Here is a 23,335-nt window from a genome sequence, read left to right on the forward strand (position 1 = left end):
CAAGGAGGTTGTTCTGAAGGAGGTAGTGATACAGTCGGTTAGAGGCAGCACGTTCAAGGGTTTTAGATAAGAAGGAGAGAAGGGATACCGGTCTGTAGTTATGGACAGCAGACGGGTCAAGAGTTGGTTTCTTGAGAAGAGGTTTGACTCTGGCTGTCTTGAAGGCCCCTGGGACAGATCCTGTGGATAGAGAAGAATTGATTAAGGTGGTAAGGAACAGAAGGAAGTCTTTGGAGATGGATTGGAGAAAGGGGGAGGGGATAGGATCAAGGGGGCAGGTGGTTGCCCGCTTGGATGTGACCAGTTTTAGAATATCTTCAGGGGAAAGGGGGGGAAAAGCTGAAAAACCAGAGACTGCGTGTAGCGCAGTGGGTTTGGGAGGAGAGGTAGCAGTGTTGGTGAGAGGTAGAGAGAAAGGGCTGCTAATGTCATCAACCTTCTTTTCAAAGTAGGTGACAAAGTCATCCGCAGACAGGGAGGAGGGGGAGGAGGTGGTTTGAGGAGTGAGGAAAATGTGGAGAACAGTTTCCTTGGGTCAGAGGCAGAAGATTGAATTTTGGAATGGTAGTAAGAAGCTTTAGCAGCTGATGCAGATGAGGTGTCGTTGAGGAGGAGAGAGATAAAGTTCTAGGTCATCAGGGAGGCCAGTTTTTCTCCATTTCCTCTCAGCTGCCCGGAGCCTTATTCTACAAGCTTGCAGGGTTTCAGACAGCCAAGGAGCGCGTGGAGAGGATCGTGCCGGCCTTGAGGTCTGTGGACAGAGAGATTCTAAGGATGAGGAAAGAGTGGACATGAGGGTGGAGGAGGCTGCATCAGTGGATAGAAGGGAGAAGGATTCAACAGAGGGTAGGGAAGATAACACGGAGGAAGAGAGAGCGGTGAGTGAGAGGGTACGCAGGTTGCGACGAGAGGATACAGTGTGGGTAGAAACTGACTGAGAGGAGGAGGATTTGAGAGGAACGGAGAAGGATACAAAATGATGATCAGAAACCAAAAGGGGGGTAACAGTAAGGTTGGAGGTATGGGAGGATCTGGTGAAGACAAGGTCAAGCTGACTGCCTGCCTTATGAGTCGGAGGACAGTGGGACAGGGCGAAGAAGAGTAAGGTCAAGTACTCCAGACGAGTGAAGCTTCTCTGACTGGATGTTGAAGTCACCCAGTAGTGTGAGCGGTGTGCCGTCCTCAGGGAAGAAGCCGAGAAGGACATCCATCTCATCTAAGAAGTGGCCAAGCTGACCTGGTGGACGATAAATAACGACAATGTGAAGTTTGACAGGGGAGGTGACAGAAACAGCATGGAATACAAAGGTGGATATGTACAGGTGTGACAGGGGAAGGACATTATGTGACCACTTTGGTGAGATGAGGAGTCCTGTTCCTCCCCCTCAACCAGAGAGTCGAGGGGAATGAGAAAACAAGGAGGCATCAGACAGGGCTGCAGGTTTCCTGTTGTTTTTATTCAAGAGTTCTGACAGTTCCATAGCAGTTGTAGAAACAATGGTGGCTCTCAGAATGTTGGCCGAAATCAACATTTCATCATGTTAACTGGATGAGAGTTTTTGGAGTTACAAAAAGCTTAATAGTTCAAAAAGTTTAATAGGTATCAGAAAGCTTTTATCAGGGTTGATGAATATGTTTTCGGTAGTTGAAAGAAAGTGAGATAGGTTGGTTGGTTGATTGGAAGGATGAATAGATAGATGAAAGAGAATGAATAGATGAGAGAGAGTATAGGTAAATCTAACAATTAAGAGGGTAATCAGTATGGGGTATACTCAGTGAAGCAGTAGTGACCAGTGAAAGGAAGAAAGGATGATGCCAGGTAGTTGAAAGCTTAGATAGATATAAGGTTGGAAAGACAGATAGCAGTTTAAAAGGTCATAGAGTCACAGATAGACAGGATGAGCCTGGGGTAGTTCAGCGGAGTGGGTAGAGGGTTAGTTGGTTGGTTAAATAGTGGTTTTAGTGGGGTAGAACTGGTAGCCAAGAGAGTGCATTGTTGCGTAATCATTCTAAGAATGTGTTTTGCATAACAGTTGCAGTAACAATGGGGATCTCAGAATGTTCGCCTACATCAACACCATGATGTACGTTAAAAAACCACCATGTTAAAAAAATAGGACTTTTTGAGTTACAAAGAGCTGAATAAATATAATGAGTTTAAAATATATTAATCAAGTTAGACCTCTCTGCACGTTTTAAAGTTTGATTAGTGTAAACAGCCTAAAAGCTGGAAGAGGAGTAGCATACCAAAAAATCGGAAGAATTGGAATAATAATGATAAGAAAAAGAAGTATGAGCAATAACAATTAGACTCTCTCTGAACGACAGTTAGAGAACCACTCAATATTTGTTGTGAAACAACACACCACAAACCCAAAATGTAGGTGACTAGCAAGCTAGCTAGTTCAAGCTAAAGCTAACAATGCTACCATTGCTACCAACTGACAAAGTGTCATGCCATTACCCAGATACATTTGTTGACTGTGTCTACTACTGTAAAATGTAATTAAACGTCACATACCCGCTTCGCTGTCCTCACAACTGGAGCCCTGCAAAAAAGAAAACAAGAACAACAACCTGTCATAGAAACGGCTGCCCCCAGTCCACGCACAGCCAATCCTGAAAAACACGAAGGCATTTTTCAGTCCTTCTTTGCTAATGCTAATGGCTGAGTAATGCTCGCTGTCAGAAAACCAGCTGGGTCTCAATGTAAACATCAATATCAAGTGTATTGCTGTGTAGCGCTGGATGAAACATTCCATAGAATGCTGTTCAAGTCTTTATGATACATGTCATCTATGATTATTATGAATTGTTTTCAAAATTGTGTGTTGCTATGTAACCTTTCAATATAGAACATTAGCAACATTCTATGGAATGTTCAATCCGCTCCAGATAACAACAAACTTCAGTTGATGTTTACATCGACACAAACCAGCTGATTTTCGGAGCAAAACGGGCTGAAAAATGCCTCAGTGTTTTTCAGGTTTTGACTGCGGCCTGCCGTTTTTACTTCCGTGTTTTCTTTTTTGCTGGGTCCGCGATCGTGAAGAGGGAAGCGACGGCAGCGACTTCGGAGAGGGTATGTGACGATAGTTAGACAACCACTCGATACGTGTTGCTAAAACAACACGGCACAAGTCGAACATGCATGTTGGTGACGAGCAAGCGAGCTAGTTCAAGCTAAAGCTAACAATGCTACCACCGTTGCTACTGACGGACTAACAGTCATGCCATTACACAGATGCATTTGTTTACCACGTGTCTACTGTAAAATGTAATTAAACGTGACATACCTGCTTCGAAGTCGCTGTACTCTCAAAAAGAAAACAGGAACAACAACCTGTCGTAGAAATGGCAGTCCGCTATCCATGCACTCCCGCAGCCAAACCTGCGTTTCTCAGTACCTTTCGTTGCTAATGCTAGTGGCGTAGTAATGCTAGCGCTCAGAAGACTAGCTGGGTCTCGTCAATGTCAACATCATCAGAGGTGTGTTGCTGCGTAGCGCTGGATCAAACATAGAAGGCTGCTCATGTTCTATTTCTAGAGGTCACATGGTAACGCATTTTTGAAAAGTGTTGATGATACATGTCATGCATCATTATTACTCATTATTTTCAAAACGGTGTGTTGCTATGCAACCTTTCAATATAGAACATTAGCAACATTCTATGGAATGTTCAGTCCGCTCCAGATAACAACAGACTTCAGTTGATGTTCACATCGACACAAACCTGCTGATTTTCTGAGCAAAACGGACTGAAAAATGCCTCGGTGATATTCAGGATTGGCTGCGCGAGTGCGTGGACTGCGGTCTGCCGTCTCTACGACGGGTTGTTCGTGTTTTCTTTTTTGCAAGGTTCGCGATCGTGAAGAGGAAAGCGACAGCGACTTTGAAGAGGGTATGTGACATTTAATTACATTTTACAGGAGACACATATCTCACAAATTGTGTGTGCAATGATTATTTTGCCAGTTAGAAGCAATGATAGCATTGTTAGCTGCTAGGTGGCTAAGTAACCCGTTGACAGTGTCTAAGGGCGTTGCTAAGAGTTACCTTTAGCTTGAACTAGCTAGCTTGCTAGCCACCTCCATGCATTTTAGCTAAAGAGATGTGTGTATGTGTGTGTGTTGTGAGTAGCAGACAGACATCTCTGTGGTGAATACCGTCCTGCGTATGGGACCGGATGGGCAGCTGTCCTCCACTGCGTGGTCGGGGGCTGACTCTTTCTCCACACCCGCTCAGCAGCAGTACACTGATCCTGAGCCACAGGGCCAGAACTGCTATGAGGTCAAACTTAACACTTAAGCCTTTACCATATTATCAAGCCTTTACCATATTATCACTTAGTAACTCCACCGGTTTACATGCGTCATTCTCTCCCATAGCCTCTATTTGACCACCAAGAGGACTGAGGACATTGCCCTGAGGGTCACCACCCTACGCCAGGCCTTCACAGTGAGTCAACCACCCTTTCTCTGTGCTTTCTCTCTTCTGTCTTCTGTCAGATGGTGTCTCACTATTTTTTCCCCCTTTACCAGACCCTGCGCAGTTCCACCCAGAGCAAGAACCAGCTGTACGTGGCTGGGAAGGTCCTGCTGGGAGCACTGGTTCAGGCCAATCACAAGGTAAGACATTGGCTTCCTCCAACAGAGTGAATTATCAAGAGAAAATGTAACAACCGTTTACTGACATTGTCTCTCTTGTTCTGTATAGGACGAGGCACAGTTCATCCGTGCCTATGATGACCTTGTTGGGTACCTGAGTGATCCCTCCAAACAGGGTGACATTGAGATGGAGCTGGCAGAACATCAGGTTAGTTCATTCACTTCAGTAGTCTCACATTGATTACCTGTGCCTGTATTGGGTCCTTCTTTTTAATATCATTGCTATTTTGTTGTAAACGTTTTTGTCTTTTGTTAGATTAGCCATGTCAACCTCATAGGCATCCTCTATGAGCTGGTTCTGTTTGGGGTGATGGTGGGGAGGCCCCTGGTGGTGGTGAGTACTGTTCTTATACTGAAGACTGTTACAGGGTGACTTTGTTGACAAGTTCATATGACTCTCTGCTCTCTCCTCCTATGTTTGCTGTTAGCAACCTGGTGGTTTTGTGGAGCGTCTGTACTCTCTCCTACACTCCTGCCTGCCTGCCAGCAACATGAAACCAGAGGCTGAGCGATGCCTGCTGCACCTGAAGGTACAGACAAGTTCTGATGTTGTTACTGTTCCTTCTCTCTAGTATTTAGCATCCAATCTATTGTTCAGTTTAAATGAGTACTGTGAACTAGCAGTAACTCAGAGCCTTACCTCAGGGCGGGCTGATGATGCTTCTGGACGACATGTTTGGTCAGGAGGTTCCCAGGTACTTCAACACGGAGTCTCTGGTCGTTGGAGTCTCGAGCCTCCTGGAGCACCACCTTCAGCTTCTCATGGCGTCCTTCTGAGGGGGCACGCACACACACACACACACACACACACACACACACACACACACACACACTTGCTATTAAGTAATCGGAATAAGTCATTTTAAATGATTGGAAGTAATTTTATTCTTACCACTAAAGTTGCACTCCCCCTCCCCCTCTCTTTCTCTTTTTTTCTTTCTTTCTTTTTTAGGAATTCCACAGGGTCAGACTCATTGTCTTTACTTACAGACACTTATTACATATATTTGCAAATAAATGAGTGATAGAGTATCTCAAATTGATTTAATGTCTATGTGTTTTCTTTTCTTTTGGTGACACTTAACACTAAGGTTTCCTTTTATAATGGGTTTATAATTCAGTTTGCACATTATAAGCATGTGTTGCATTTATAGCATTAGTAACAGTGCAGCCACATATTTTCAAATTATTTGAATTGTCACTATCTATGAATGAATCATTAAAGAGAAGCTACGGGATATGGCAATAACTATTTCTGTATTATTTAACCTCTTATTTTGTGTCTGAATTATCAATGCATAGTTTGTACAAATATAATCAATTGAATCACTGTTTTATCTCATTCAGCCACAGACTCCCTAGTTTATCATCGCCAACTTTAGAAGCAGCATTACTGTTAAGTGTGTCGATGTCATTGGTCTACGTGGAATCCACACACATACGCACCACACTGAGGGCATGTAACAGGGACCCGTTTCCAACTCATTAGCGCTACGTTGAGAACTGTAGGCTGAGATTATAGAAATTATCTCGTAGAATCACTTTAATAGTCAAGAAACTACTCAGAAATCATACCACAATTAAACTTGAAAAAGTTCCAGAAGAAACATTGTTTCTCTTTAACAGAGCAATATCCAAGACTGCGTAAAGAGGGAGAAAAATATCTTTCTTAAAGATCAGATTTTAGTAAATAGATATTATTGCACAAAATTGGGCTATAAGAATCTCAAAGACAGAATCAAACATTTCACTCTCTATAGTAGTGATTTTGGTGTCTAGTGTCAGAGGAACATATTTCATCCCCACATTAAGTAAACACAAATAAACTAATTCATATGTAATGTCCTCCAACTTTCCATCAAGAATAAAGACACACTGTGTACTGTGTACCAGTATAGTAACACTACTACTAGAATATATAGACTTGCAATGGAATTTGGCCTTGGAGGGCTACAGGTCCTAGGCCCCCCATTCCCCAGCATCTGATTTCATGTCTCTGCATTGTGTACTGGTTATGGCATGGTACCACTAGGTGAAAGGTCGAGAGGCACATAGAATATTGTACAATTCCAACAGTCCCCTCTTTGATTATTTTAAACAAAGTATAATAATCAAGAATTACCAAAATGAATAATAAAAACATGAAAAAATATAAAAGTAACAACAGGAAATATAAAAGAACCACTTTCCTCATCTTACTAGTGAGTGAGATCTGCTTGTCCTATTTCACACATACAATACGTTGAGTTGACACCATGAGCATGCATGATGTACAGGACTGAGTGAGCGCTGCAAAACATGTTTGTCTACTGATGCTGTATCTTGAACCGTCATCTGCGTTTAACTCACTCACCGCCAAAGAATTCCGGTACACTCACCACCTGGAGTGCCAAGTGTTTTATGTGGTATAGGGAAGCCAATAGGGAAAGCCCTTATTAATACATTGGAAACACAAAGTTGTAATAATGCCAATACATTACATTACCCCATTCCCTAGCATAAGATTTCATGTCTCTGCATTGTGTACTGGTTATGGCATGGTACCACTAGGACCTGGTGGTAGAGATCAGTGTGTCTGTCCTTACCCCAGACGGACTGTGTCTAAGTGGGATGAGCTCTGTGCTGTGTCCCTCTGCTCCTATGCTGACAGGTCCACAAAGGAGGAGCAGGAAAAATCCAGCCTGTGCTGCAGAGCCCTGAGCTGCTCTGCTGCTGCCCCCTGCTGGATGTGTGAGGCAGTGCAGCAGTGGAGGAACCTCAGCAGCAGCCTCCTGTCAACACTGCAGCAAGGGATACAGGGTCAGCTGTACCTGGTGGAAGACCTCGTTGATGAAGATGATGTTGTCCCGCCAGCCGGACAGCGTGCTGCTGTTGGAGTGGCTCTTCTCTGGCTCGGCAGGCCCGTTGGGCTCCCCCTCCTCTCCAGTCCTTCTCCTTCCCCTGGAGAATTGCACAACTTTTTTTATAGATTGGTGTTACAAATTCTTTAGCTGAGTAGTTTTACTGAGTTAATACCTATGTCTGATCTAAATTTCATGTGAATGGCTGCAATGGAAATATGTTGAATTAAACATTTGTTGATGTGTTGAATACTTATTTTCCCCCACTGTATATACACACTCACTGAGCACGTTATTAGGAACACTATACTATACTCGGTAGGGCCTCCCTTTGCTCTGAAAACAGCCTCAATTCTTTGTGGCATTGATTCCACAAGATGTTTATAACATTTCTTTGACTTTCTGGTCCATGATGACATGATTGCATCACGCGATTGCTGTAGATTTTTCAGGTGCACTTCCAAGCTGTGAATCTCCCGTTCTACCACATCCCAAAGGTGTTCTATTTGATTCAGATCTGGTGGCTGGGAAGGCCGCTGAAGAACACAGAACTCATTGTTATGTTTCTGAAACCAGTTTGAGACGACTTTTGCTTTGCGACATGGTGCATTATCATGCTGGAAGTAGCCATTAGAAGATGGGTAAATTGTGGGCATGAAGGCATGCACATGGTCAGCAACAATACTCAAATAACCTTTACTAATCTTTACTTTGCTACAGCCATCGCTGGCTGACATTGTCATTCACTGCCATCAACGGAAATCAATGTTTCCCACATTATATTTCATGCCAACGTCAATCAAAAGTAACCTCAAACCAAGTACTGTAACAAAGTGATGAAGGCTTATCAAAGGTTACAGATGCATAGTCTTGAACCAAAATAAGAAAAACATACAATAATGATTGAATGGGTGGACTATGGCTTTAAAAGACCCAGAAAACAACCAAAATATCGTATGATGAAAAGAAAGAGATTCCCCAGACTGATGAAGAATAATGGACAGATGCCAAAAATAGAAATGAGACATTTTTTTTAATATACTGTGAAGAGGAGGTGAAAGTAATAAAGGGAGTGGAGAAAACAAGGGAACAAAGCTTTAGTCATAGTGAAAAGGTAATTAGTGAACAGGAGAGAAGTGCCATCACACTTACTTGAGATTTTTTGATCATTTTGAGTTATAATTGTAGTGTTTCTTTTTTGTTCATCTGGTTCACTTTCTTACCTCTGTATCTATCTACAGTTTTCCCGTCTTTTCCAAGGGTAAACAGACCCGAGTTCAATACCCAACAGCCACACTTGGCAGAGTAGACAGCGAACACAATGCAAAGGTGGGCTAATGGAAAACTGTTTTGATAGATTCAACAGTTTAGATTGTAGATTCATTGATAGGTTGGTTGATTGATTTACATTGAGCAGGACCTCTCTCTTTATGTTCCTTCCTCAGATGTCTATCCACAGCTGGACAATGGTAATTTGCTGAAATGAACTGTGTATTAACAGTCAGGAGAATTCAAAAGGTAAGAGGAGACTAACAGCAAAAATATGTATAAAAAGTAGCTTGAGTAGAAAAAATGTGAAACAATAAGCCTACAACAAAAACCAAGTCACCAGCGTGGCTGAAGCCATATTTATTTTGAATGGCCATACCTGAATAAAGTATTCATGCAGTAAGTTATGGTTTATAATGTTTGTAGAGCGCACACATACACTCACCGGCTTCTTTATTAGGTACACCTTGCTAGTACCGGGTTGGAATCCCTTTTGCCTTCAGAACTGCCTTAATTCTTTGTGGTATAGATTCAACAAGGTGCTGGAAACATTCCTCAGAGATTTTGGTCCATATTGACATGATAGCATCACGCAGTTGCTGCAGATTTGTAGGCTGCACCTCCATGATGTGAATCTCCCGTTTCACCACATCCCAAAGGTGCTCGATTGAATTGAGATCTGGTGGCTGTGGAGGCCATTGGAGTACAGTGTCACTCATTGTCATGTTCAAGAAACCAGTTTGAGATGATTTGAGCTTTGTGACATGGCACGTTATCCTGCTGGAAGTAGCCATCAGAAGATGGGTACACTGTGGTCATAAAGGGATGGACATGGTCAGCAGCAATACTCAGGTAGGCTGTGGCGACAAAGAAAGAAACAAACTTGTTCTGTCCTCATACATAGCTGAACACCTCTAAACACCTCCCAAGAGTCTGGAGACAGAATGTCAGTCTGACTTCAGGTTTATTGACTTAGAAAGAGTGAAACTGAGAAAGAGAAACAATAATCAATGATATGGTTTCACATCCACACATTGCCTTGCCATACATCACAGAGATGATCTAACAAAGAAATAGCGACATATAGCTACAATGTGTTGTATTAACATTGAAATATAGTATCCTCTCTTAGCTAACATAACCAAGAATACCCAATGTGTTCTTATATAATGCTAGTATGGTCTCACATGAAGAAATAAAAGGTAAGTTTACATAATCACCATGAAAGCCAATAGTACAAGCTAAACTAGCATCTTCCACAACACAAACACTTGTCTACAGTGGGATATTACTGATAGTCCTTTCGGTCCCTGCACTGATGGACACTATAAAGAATTATGGAGAACTCTCTGGTTATCAAATCAACCAATCAAAATCAGAGGCAATGATGTTAGTTGGACAATGGCCAATTCAAATGTCAGGAAGGCTTGATTTCCACTGGTCTCAAGGATTTAGATACTTGGGAATTACTATAACAACTGACCTATCAAAATTGTTTAAAGCCAACTATGGGAAATTGATGGGCCACATAAAAGGGGACCTTACAAGATGGGAAATTCTACCACTCAAGAATAGAAACGATAAGAATGAAGATTTTGCCAAGATTGCTTTTTCTCTTCCAATCACTACCTATCTATGTTCCTGCTTCCACCTTTACTATATTGGATAAATGGCTGTCCAAGTTTATTTGGCAAAGCAAGCGACCCAGACTTAAATTTAAAAGACTACTCTGCCCAAAAGACAGGGGAGGCCTGGACTTACCTAGCCTGAAAAAATATTATTGGGCAGCCCAACTCAGATCAATGATTGCTTGGATATCCCAAGACACTGACACTATATGGGTGGGAATGGAACAGAGTGAATGCCCAAATTTGCCTTTAGATTCAAAACCATTCTTAAACCAAGACATATGGGGGAAAAAGAAAATTGCTAATGTATGGAGCAAGAACACCTTAAAAATATGGTCAATCTTGAGGAAAAAACTACAACTTCCCATGACCATTTCCAGAGCTATAATGATAGCAAACAACTGTGAGTTCTCTCCATCTAGGCTGGACAAGGGATTCCTAAAATGGAAGGAAAGGGGTTTAGTGGTTTTGGACCAGCTGTTTGACGGAGCAGTCCTAAAATCATTTGAACAGCTCAAAGAGGAATATGATTTACCAAACCAAGACTTCTTTAGGTACTTACAAATTAGACACTATCTACAAAGTCATAAAGAATGGGAACAGCTCTGTTCCTTACCAACAAAATTGGAACACCTCTTCATATCAACAACTAAAGGAATAGTGAAGACAAAGTTCATATCACATATTTACAAGATATTGCAGGAAGAGTTAAAAGAAGATAACTTAGATATTAAAGAAAAATGGGAACTAGAAATGAACACAATAATCCCAGATGAGCAATGGGAGACTTCATGCAGACAGGGACATAGGATATCCAGTAGTCCAAACTGGAAGGAATTTGGATGGAAAATGAAAATGAGATACTTTAGAACTCCACTTATAACATCAAAATGGAGCAACACCTCAGATCATTGCTGGAGGGGTTGTGACTTGGTGGGAGATCACACACATATATTTTGGGACTGCCCAAAGATATCAGAATACTGGCAAAATGTACAAAAAGAAATAAAAAAATGTCTCCATATAGATTTACCTCTTAAACCATTACACTTTATACTAGGGGTACTGCCAACTGATCTTGAAGAGAACAGTCAAACATACTTGCTGAGAATCCTCTTTTTAATAGCGAATAAGGTAATCACAGCCTCCTGGCTGAGGCCACACCCTCCAACAATTACACAATGGAGGGAAAGAATCCAAAACGTTTACAACATGGAATATACAACAGCATTATTACAACTGAAAGTAGATGTATTCCTAAATAAATGGTCATCCATTGCCCTACATTTTCATTTGATATGATTGAAATGCAGATTATTATAATATTTTTTTTTAAAGATTATTGTTACTGTTATTATTATTGTTGTTATTGTTATTATTATTGTTGTTGTTATTGTTATTGTTGATGATGATAATGGTGATAATGTTGTTGAACATTACCTTATAATTTACCAAATGTAATCTATACTGTATGTATGTGGTATTGCTGAGATAATGATCATACCTCACATATATATTGGTTAAGATGAAAGATATCCATGGACTGTTAACCTTTCTGTGGACTTACCCGCGGCACCTTACTGTACCATCAAAAAGATTTGTTGTGACATACTGTATGACTGCAATTTATAAAAGGAAATGATAATAAAAAGTTTAAAAAAAAAAGAAAAAAAGAAAAGTGTACTGTAGTAGTATTGTTGTAGTTGGCTACACCTCAGCCAATGATTCTCATGGGGCGTTAGATTGTCTCTGATAGAATCCTACGGTTCAGCTCGACATTCAACGACGATTTTCACCTTCTGAGCTAGCAGGCTAACCTGTGAGCTCTCAATTCTTTGTTATTGTTGAACCCTAGCTCAACAATAATTCCTCAGGTTATTATTATAACTTGCTAGGTCACATGTGTAGGCTACAGCTAGCACTTGGGACAGTCGGCTAACTAAGTTACTTGTTGTTTCCGGACAGCTGAGAACCTTGGCTAGCTTTGACAAGCTAATATTGAGAAATATTAGCACCCTGTTTGCAGGAGGGTTGGCCACCTTGTGTTTGTAGCCCTAGGACTACTGAGCACTTTCTAGTTTGACATAATTCCTAGCTAGTTACCTCGTATAATGATCTAGAACATGCCAGTTCTCTCTAGTGTGGGACCAGTGCCATATCTAACTATGCGGGTACCAGTTCCCTGTGGTAGCACGATGGTATAGCAATGCTGAGGTGTATTGTAACTGCTTGTTGCATCGTGCGCTGTATCTAAACTAACCCCACAACTAAGTCAACTAATAAACATGGGCTACGCATATCTTAAACATGCCTGTGTGTGTGTGTGTTTGTGTGTGTGTGTGTGTGTGTGTGTGTTTGCATACATGTGTTTTTTCGGGGATGCAGAGAAAGTCTTCCAGCTGTTCCAATGAGAACATCCATCCATCCATCCATACATAGACCTATGCATTTAATTCTGGTTTGTTTATAACTAAGAGGAAGACACAGTTATCATCAAAAACCACTAGTTATCATCAAAAATGATGGTCACAGTTTGCTAAAAAAAGTACCTAAAAAGCCTGCAGAGGTCTGCCTAAGTTTGGGGGAAAAAGGATCTGCCCAAGATTTACAGCATACCACCTCATCTGTGAAACATGGTGCAGGGGGTGTTAGGTTTGGGCATGTATAGTTGCCATTAGAACTTGTTAACTTGTCTTAATTGATGATTGTACCTGCTGACGGCAGCAGCAGAATGTATTCTGTCTACTTGAGTGCAAGCAAATGCGTCCAAATGCATTGGATGGCGCCACACCATACAATAAAACAATGCCATAGCCAAAACACTGCCATAGCAACGAGTGGAAAGATCTTGATTGGCCAAGTCAATCTTCAGATTAAAATTCAATTGAACATGCATAACATTTCCCTAATGATAAGAATTTAGGCAAAAAGACCTCAAAACAAACAACAACTGAAGATGGCTGCAGTACAGGCCTAGCAGAGCATCACCAAAGAAGATGCTCAGCGTCTGGTAGGGTTAGTGGGTTGCAGACTTCAGGCAGTTATTGTCCACTAAATACTAGTGGATTGTCCACTAAATACTAAACATGACTGCTTCATTTGGACATTTGATAAGTCTGTACCATTACTTTTGGGTACACTGAAATAGGGGGACTATGCATAAAAAGTGAGGTAATTTTTGAATGGTGAAACCAATGTGTACACAAATACCATCAAATAAAAGCTAAAAATCTCTACTTTAACCTTGTAGTAATTGTTTAATTTCAAATCCAAACGTTTGGAGTATAGAGCCGAAAGAAAAAAAAAAAATTTGTTGTCTCATTACTTACACAGGCAGGGGTTTGGGAAAGTGAACAACATTTGACGGTGAATACATACTGTATGTCAAACCCCAGCCTGACCACTCCGTTCTTCCACCTCGGCTGGCCGCCTCTAAGAGGATGCAGTGGTCGCGCTCGTTGGTCACGGCTTTTCACTGTCTTGGCGCCCCGGTGGTGGAACGAGCTTCCCAGTGCGGTCAGGACTGCAGAGTCACTACCTATCTTCTGCCGTAGATAGAAGACCCATCTCTTCAGGCTACATCTGGACTGTCCCTCCTAAAGACCTCTTCACCTTCCACTACCCACCTGTACAGTTCCTCTACTGTAAAGCATTTTTAAAAAGCATTGTGACTGCCAATGGCCCCTGGTCCTAGCATAGTTTTGTTTTTCTTATTGTAGTGGTGTCCGTGTACACAGAGGCAGACGCAGCGGTGTAGTGAGGGAAAGGTCCCGTTTATTCATACAGTCAGTAATCGTTCAATCAGAGTTCGTCATAGCGTCTCTCTCTCTCCACTGTCCGCTCTCCTCGCCTTTCTCGCCGTTTCCAGCCTAGCTACCGAAATGGCAGAAGCACACACATCTTAAACATTCGCAGACGAGACTTAATTCGCAGCAGGTGTGCAACAAAAGTCTCGCCGACACAACCCCGGCCACGGTCCTGTAGCTCCCTCTACAGGCCGAACGCTGCATGTCCCCCCACATACCCCCACCGCCCGACACAGGCCGACGACCCGACGGCCGACGACCTACTCCCCCCCCCCTGCACGGGAGAGGAAGTCTGCCACGACCATCTGCGCCCCCGGTCTGTGCACGACGGAAAAGTTGAAGGGCTGCAACGCGAGGTACCACCGGGTGATCCTCGCGTTTACATCCTTCATGCGGTGGAGCCACTGGAGGGGGGCATGGTCGGAGTAGAGGGTGAAGGCGCGACCCAGAAGGTAGTAGCGGAGGGTGCCGACCGCCCACTTGATGGCCAGGCACTCCTTCTCCACGGTGCTGTACCGGCCCTCCCTCTCCGACAGCTTGCAGCTCAGGTACAGCACCGGCCGGTCGGCCCCCTCCACGCGCTGGGTCAGCACTGCTCCCAGCCCTCTATCCGACGCGTCCATCTGTAGGGAGAAAGGGAGGTTAAAATCAGGCGCATACAGGACCGTTTCTCCACAAAGAGCCCCCTTAAGGGCCTCGAACGACCCCTGGCACTGGCCCGACCATTGGACCGGATCCGGGGCACCCTTCCGGGTGAGGTCCGTCAAGGGACTGGCCAGCTCTGAAAACCCTGGTACGAACTGGCGGTAATATCCCGGGCCCTCACCTCCTTCTTTGTCTTGGGCCGGGGAGAGGCGGCGATGGCCGCAGTCTTTTCAATCTGCGGTCGCACCTCCCCCCGTCCCAAGTGGTACCCCAGATACCGGATCTCCCTCCGCCCGATCACGCACTTTTTCGGGTTGGCCGTCAGCCCCGCCTGCCTCAGGGACCGCAGAACAGCAGCCACACTCCGCACATGCTGCGGCCAGGTGTCACTGTGAATGACAATGTCATCTAGGTAGGCCGCAGCATAGGCGGCGTGCGGCCGCAGAATACGGTCCATGAGGCGCTGAAAAGTGGCTGGGGCTCCGAACAACCCGAAAGGGAGCACGGTGAACTGGAATAACCCGAGCGGAGTGGAGAATGCCGTTTTCTCCCGGGACACCGGCGAGAGTGGAATCTGCCAGTATCCCTTCGTGCAATCCAATGTCGTGAAGTACCTGGCCGTACCAAGCCGGTCCAAGAGCTCGTCGACCCGGGGCATCGGATATGCATCGAACTTGGATTATTAACCCGTCTATAATCCACACAGAACCGTATAGCCCCATCTGGCTTGTTGACAAGCACGATGGGGCTACACCAATCACTGCAGGACTCCTCGACCACACCCAGCTCCAGCATAGCTTCCAACTCCGTGCACACAACGTTTCGTTTGTGCACCGGCAACCTATAGGGACGCGTTCGCACCGTTAAACCCGGCTGCGTTTCTATATGGTGGTCGATGAGCGTAGTCCGACCGGGCAGGGGAGAGAACACGTCAGCGAACTTAAGCTGCAAATCTGCAACGTCCGCGGCCTGGCTAGCAGAGAGATGGTTATCAATATCGACCGGAGTGCTAACTTTCGATTTTGGGACTTCCGGACCGAACTCCTCTCTCTCCGGAATTACCGTAGCCAGAGCAACCGTGACCACGTCGTTCAATTTTTTTAGGAGATTGACGTGATACACCTGCAAGCTATCCCCCCGGTCCGAGCGTACAACCTCATAATCCACGTCCCCCATGCGACGTGTGACCACAAACGGCCCTTGCCACTTCGCGAGTAATTTCGTGCTGGAGGTGGGTAACAGTACGAGCACCTTGTCTCCCGGTGTAAACTCTCGTAGGGTAGACCCCCTGTCATACAGGCGTTTCTGACGCTCCTGGGCTTGCAGCAAATGCTCACGTGAGATAGCCCCTAGGGCGTGGAGCTTTGTGTGCAAGTCGAGGACGTACTGGATCTCACTCTTACTGTCGCTAGACCCTTCCTCCCAATTTTCTTTAAGCAGGTCTAGGACACCCCAGGGCTTACGCCCGTAGAGTAATTCAAACGGGGAAAACCCGGTGGAAGCTTGGGGAACTTCCCGCACCGCAAACAACAGGGGATCTAGCCATTTATGCCAATTCCGACTATCCTCGTGGACAAACTTCCGGATCATTGACTTCAAGGTCCGATTGAACCGCTCACAAAGGCCGTCAGTGGCCGGGTGGTAAACACTGGTTCGAATCGCCTTGATGTTCAACAAGCCATACAGTTCTTTGAGGGTGCGTGACATAAAATTAGTGCCCTGATCGGTGATAATCTCTTTCGGGATTCCCACGCGGGAGATGACTTGAAACAATGCTTGCGCTACACTCCTGGCAGAGATATTGCGCAGAGGTATTGCCTCGGGGTATCGGGTGGCGTAATCTATCAAGACCAACACAAATCGATAACCCTGTGTGCTCCGGTCAAATGGCCCGATAATATCCATCGCAATGCGGTCGAACGGGTTCTCGACCAATGGTAAGGGCCGCAAGGGGGCCCGTGGAATGGCCGGGGGATTTACTAACTGACATTCCCGACAGGAAGCGCACCACCTCTGCCCGAATCCCCGGCCAATAAAATCGAGCCATTATACGGTGCAGTGTTTTGTCATACCCTAGATGGCCCGCCATGGGGTTGAAATGAGCCGCCTGGAAGACCATTTCGCGGCGGCTGCGGGGAACCAACAACTGGGTTACTTCCTCCTGACTATGTGAGTCACGACTTACTCGATATAACCTGTCGCTGATAATCGCGAAATAGGGGTAGGCGCGCACCGTGTCTGGCCGTATCAAAGTACCATCAATTGCTATCACTTGGTCAAAGGCTGATCTTAGGGTCTCGTCACGAGACTGCTCGAGGGGGAAGTCGCCTAGCAGCGGATAGTTCGGCGGGGAAGTCTCGGGGTGAGGCGCCCCCGCCGGCTCCGGCTCCCCGGCAGTGTCGCGAGGCGCCGCCTCGGCACAGAGCACATTACACGCCACACACCTCCCTAGCTGTCGTGCACGCATCCCGGTAGCCCTCTTTACCGCTTGAGGAAACCCCTCCCAATCCACGCCTAGAATCAGGGGATGCGTGAGGCGTGGGCTAACCGCCGCCTGTACACTATGGTTTTTCCCCTCAAAATGAATTTCGATAGCGACCACCGGATATTCGTGAATGTCCCCATGCACACACCTCACCCGCACCCTCGATGCCTTCAACAATGCCCCCGGCCGAACCAGGCGCTCCTGGATCATGGACTGCATGCAGCCCGAATCCAAGAATGCCTGGTGCGTATCATGTTGTATCCTTACCGGAATACGATACGCCGCTCCTGGTCCGGGGGGAGGGCCCGGTATGTCGCCGATGCGGACGACCTGTCCCACGTCCATCGCCTGACACTCGGCCTGCACGTGGCCCGGCCGTCCGCACCACCAACACACCCCCCCTGTCGCTCGAGGTGCTCCCTGTGGGGCCGGGGTCGGTTCTGGATAGGTGCGCCCCTGCCATCTCGACCTTGGGGCGGGCGCCGGCCTCTCTCCTTCCGCTCCCTCGGTTCCTCCTGGGCGTCGCCCCCCCCCCCCCCCCCCTTGCCGCGGGGCCGGGGTTGGTCGTTGTGGCCCCCGCGGTGGGAGGGAGAGATGGTCCTCAGCCAGTCCCACGGCGGTCTTGAGGTTCTGGGGGCGGTGGTACTGGACCTTGGGGGGACCTGGTGCCGCTCCGGTCCCCGGCGCCGGCCCGCCGACCCTGGTGAAGTCCTGGAGGAGGGCGCTGTCCGTGATCCTCGCCGCCGTTAACTCCTCCAGCGTTGCCTGCTGGGTCTGCTGCAGGGCCGTCTGCTGCTCGAGGACAAGCGCTATCCTCGACATCGCCGCTGCTAGCGCCTCCATTCCGCCTTCCCTCTGTGTCCCAGGTTGGGCGCCAAATGTAGTGGTGTCCGTGTACACAGAGGCAGACGCAGCGGTGTAGTGAGGGAAAGGTCCCGTTTATTCATACAGTCAGTAATCGTTCAATCAGAGTTCGTTGGCTTTCCAGCCTCGTCATAGCGTCTCTCTCTCTCCACTGTCCGCTCTCCTCGCCTTTCTCTCCGTTTCCAGCCTAGCTACCGAAATGGCAGAAGCACACACATCTTAAACATTCGCCGACGAGACTTAATTCGCAGCAGGTGTGCAACAAAAGTCTCGCCGACACAACCCCGGCCACGGTCCTGTAGCTCCCTCTACAGGCCGAACGCTGCATGTCCCCCCACACTTATGATGACTGATGTATAGATGATTCACTTACTTGAGACAAATGTACTTGTTGTAAGTTGCTTTGGATAAAAACATCTACTAAATGTCAAAAATGTAAATGTAAATGTGATGAAAATGGGTGAAGTGTCTAGCCCCAAATTTACAAAAAATGGTTAGGGCATAAACCCAATATTTTCATGTTTTATTAATTTTTCCAGAGAACAGATTGGTGTTGAATTGTGGGATATATGAAGGATTGCCCCTTTTAAAAGGCTACCCATTTTTAATTGGCAATTATGGCACTTGAAAGTAGCCAAATATCCCTCTGATAAAAAAAACAACCTAAAAACTTGACATCAAAGATGAGCATGGAAATTAACAGGCCATGTAGCAATTAAGTTTGTTTTATTTTCTAGTGCATGAGGTTATTCGCAGGTTACCTAAATGTTAACCTCGTCCCCAGGCTATTGCTCACAGCGCATATAAGTCTGGAATAACGACGACTCAAACCTGGCCGTAGGGTGGTTACTGATTAAAGTATTTGTTATTATTTGATTTCAGCTAATCACACGGCTGCAAGGTGTAGCTTTTTATCAGAAATGTGTGGAATGTGCTGTGGAAGATGATTGATGCGAGGTAAAGCCCATGGCTATGCCCCGTCCCCATTTTTGACGCTCTTGCCCTTGGCTTAATGAAGGCCAATGAAGTTTAACGCATTGGTCCAACAGACCTTTTGGGCATTTGGGCAGAAGTGTCTGGGAACGAGACTACTTAAATCTTAACATAATATTAACATAATCTTCAGCAGTACATGCTAAGCACAGTGTATCTATGAGAAGATATTCAGCACTTTGCTCGTACAAAAGTCCTACAATTCCGAAGCGAGTATAAACCAAGGCAATAATTAATATTAAATACATTTAACTACATTCATAAAGTTCTTCATAACCAACATCAGGGAGATGTGACCAGAGAGGTGGTGAGTGGATCCTGGCTATAAGGGCACACTCTTGCCAACACACATTCTGGTGTGACATGTGCGATGTCTTATTGATCTATGTTGCTTTGGCTGTCTCCACGTGTGGATCATTGTAATCAGGGGTGGGGCTGGCCTTTTAAACACCTGTGCTTTGTTTCATTCAGGGAAAACAAAGAGATTTTTAACATTTCTTTTAAAGAGACAACACACATTTTCTGCCATGCCTCTATCAATTGATTTGGCTTTAATCAATGGTTTCTTCTTGATGTTGTGTACATGTTTTCATGCCTATGTCACCTTTCAGAGGAAATCAAGGAACCTATCCAGATCTGATGTCGTATTAGATGAGTCAAACCCTGTCAGAACATAGTTTGCTTTTGCTAGATTATTTTCTTTTCTTTTGTCTAGTATTGGTATACATGGTCGAAATTATGCACTCATATTTAGTATTTGGTTGACACTACTTTGTATGCAAACCGTCTGGGACCCATTGACCCCACCAGGTGCTGGGTATTTTTTCTGGTGATATTCTGCCAGGCCAGCCATCTTCAGTTTTTGAGGTCTTTTTGCCCATAATCTTACCATCAGAAAATGAAATGCATGTTCAATAGGATTTAAATCCAAAGATTGACATGGCCAGTCAAGAACTTTCCACTTTTTCGCCCTGAAAATCTCCCTAGCTCCAATGGTAGTATGTTTTGGGTCATTGTCTTACTGTTTGATGAAGCGCCATCCAATGAATTTGGAAGCATTGCTTTTACTCGACCAGACAAGATGTTTCTGTACACTTCAGAATACATTCTGCTGCTGCTGTCAGCAGTAACATCATCAATTATGATAAGTTAGCAAGTTCTAGTGGCAGCTATACATGCCCAAACCATAGCATCCCCTCCACCATGTTTCACAGATGAGATGGTATGCTGTAAACCTTGGGCAGATCCTTTTTTCTCCAAACATTCCTCTAGCAATCACTCTGATAATATTCACCTTATCTGTCCACAAGACTTTTTTCCACACCTCTGCAGGCTTTTTAGGTACTTCTTAGCAAACTCTAACCTGACTATCCTTTTTAAGGATAACTAGTGGTTTGCATCTTGCAGTAAAGCCTCAGCCATTTGCGATTGCTGAGCTCATCAGTGCTTGATTTTGGCAAGCCTAAGGTTTTGACTATGTTTCAGATTTTTCAGCTTTCACCATTTGTCAATTGCTTTGCTATTGTAATGTATCTCACACCTTGTCCTTTGTTGGGAATGATATTTAAGGAGAGGGACAGCGAGATATTCTTTGAGTTTTGGGTTAGGCCCATCACGGGCATCATTCTCCCGCGTTGGGGAAAAATAAAAAAGTTTTTATTTCAAATCCAAAAAGAAGAAAAAATGCTTCACTGTCCCATTACTTACGCACGGTACTGTATAACGTTTTGTGGAAAGGGTTCTACATGGAACCCAAAAGGTTTCTTCAAAGGGACAGTGGAAGAAGAACCCTTTTTGGTTCTAGGTAGCACTTTTTTTCTAAGAGTGCAGGATCTGTGATGGGTCTGTCTGTCTCTATCCACGGTATATTTGCTTGAATGCCACAGCCTATTTAAGTATTGTTGCTGACCATGTGCATCCCTTCATGGCCACAATTGACCCATCTTCTAATGGCTACTGCCAGCATGATAATGCACCATGTCACAAAGCAAAAGTCATCTTAAACTGGTTTCATGAACATGACAATGAGTTCAGTGTTCTTCAGTGGCCTTCCCAGGATCTGAATCCAATAGAACACCTTTGGGATGTGGTAGAACAGGAGATTCACATCTTGAAAGTGAACCTGAAAAATCTGCAGGAATTGAGTAATGCAATCATGTCATCATGGACTAGATTCTCAAAGGAATGTTTCCAACATCTTGTGGAATCAATGCCATGAAGAATTTAGGCTGTTTTGAGAGCAAAGGGAGGCCCTACCCAGTATTAGTATAGTGTTCCTCATAAAGTGCTCTGTGAGTGTATATCTAACTATCTTTGTTTTTGCTGGTCTGTAAGATCTATGATGGCCGTCAGCCCATCCTGTGTATCATGGACACAGCCATGATCAAAACCATCCTCATCAAGGAATGCTACTCCCTTTTCACTAACAGGAGGGTAATACGCTAAATTGAAGTTGTATGGGAAAAAAAACATAAGGGCTCCTTAAATAGATAATATCATTGTTATTATAGCATTATTAATATTAGGTTAATCTTGCATTATATAATAATTATTATTTTTCTAGAATTTCTATCTCAACGGGCCTCTGTATGACGCCGTGTTTATCGCTGAGGATGATGCATGGAGACGGATCCACAGTGTCCTGTCTCCCTCCTTCACCAGTGGGCGGATCAAAGAGGTACAGTCCCATCTCTCCTCTCCTTCTTTCATTCATTCCTTTATACAACACAAATAAATGAATGACTAACAACTCTGACGCGTGTGTGTGTGTGTGTGTGTGTGTGTGTGTGTGTGTGTGTGTGTGTGTGTGTGTGTGTGTGTGTGTGTGTGTGTGTGAGAGAGTGTGTGTGTGATTTGTACTATGTGTATAGTGTGTATTCATTGTTGTTTGTTGTTGTGTGAAGCAGCAACTTTAATTAATTAATCCAAGACAAATTTTCATCCGGGACAATAAAGTATATTTGATCTTATCTTCGATAAGTTCAATGGTCAGATGACAGAGTATAGAATAATAGTTCATCTTTGGAGTCACTTATTCCTTGACTATATACATAATGTATCCTGTATGAATGTATATTCTCAGGCTATATAAACATTTAAATAATTCCTGTTTCAAACATGATATTAACCCATGTTTTGCACATATTAATCCATGTATCAATCATGATATTTTTCCATGTATCCTTCCCAACTCAGATGTTCGGGATCATGAAGCAGCACTCTGGTAATTTGGTCAGCAATCTGAAGAAGACGACCGATAACGATGAGCCCATTGAACTAAAAGAGTGAGTATTTATCTCCGAGACGATAAGGTGAATTTGTCATTTCAGTGAACTCCCCCTTTAATTTTGTGGTTGTGGTTCTGGTGGTCAGAGATTGTGTGGTTGTGTTCCAGGTTCTTTGGACCATACAGTTTGGATGTGGTCGTCAGCACTTCATTCAGTGTTGACATCGACTCCCTCCACAACCCCTCCTACCCCTTTGTGACCAACATCAAGAAAATGCTCAAGTTTGACATCTTCAGCCCACTGTTCCTCACAGTTGGTACAACTGCCCCCATATAGCTTTCAGTCATTTTGTGCTTAATAAATGAAGCTATTGATTTCATTGATTAGACTGACATAAACCCCACTGCCAATGGTTTGCGCTCTACTCATTTGACAAACACATGGGCCCTGTCCAGAACCAAGCTCTAGTTCCTAAATGCTGGACACTTGGAGATCTGAGTGGATTGGATACAGAAGTGTCTAGGGATAGAGCCTAGGAGTTCTTTCTGGACAGGGCTGTGCATTGAATAGGATTGGAGTCACGTATCATGGTATTTCCTGTTCCTGTTTGGAACTGTGGCATTTCCTGTCCGTCCAGCATTCTTCCCCTTCATGGGTCCTGTTATGGCAAACATGGAGGTATCCCTATTCCCTGCCTCAGTCACAGATTTCTTCTACGCTGTCTTTCAGAGGATCAAGTCCAATCGCGTGGCTAGCACCAGGAAGGTATGTAAATATAACTGATCAAATATACGATCTTCAGCCAGTATTGTGTAATACAATTGTAGAGATTTGGTAGCATCTGGTAGTTCTCATGTGATTTTGATCTGACGTAAGCCTGCTTCCAGAGTCGGGTAGATTTCCTGCAGCT

General features: G+C 44.6%; 1 protein-coding gene across 1 annotated transcript; it reads left to right on the plus strand.

Annotated features, from left to right (window-relative positions):
• Positions 1-1,295: 1,295 nt before the first annotated feature.
• On the plus strand, positions 1,296-23,208 carry LOC310824118 (cytochrome P450 3A40-like; the record flags this gene model as incomplete). The annotated part of the gene is made up of 6 exons (XM_083696968.1): positions 1,296-1,322; positions 21,533-21,631; positions 21,762-21,875; positions 22,394-22,482; positions 22,593-22,741; positions 23,063-23,208. 6 exons carry the CDS (start codon positions 1,296-1,298, stop codon positions 23,206-23,208), a joined length of 624 nt encoding a protein of 207 aa, XP_083553094.1.
• Between the last annotated feature and the right edge of the window lie 127 nt (positions 23,209-23,335).

Source organism: Argentina silus, assembly GCF_951799395.1.
Source record: "Argentina silus genome assembly, chromosome: Y".
Lineage (NCBI taxonomy): Eukaryota > Metazoa > Chordata > Actinopteri > Argentiniformes > Argentinidae > Argentina > Argentina silus.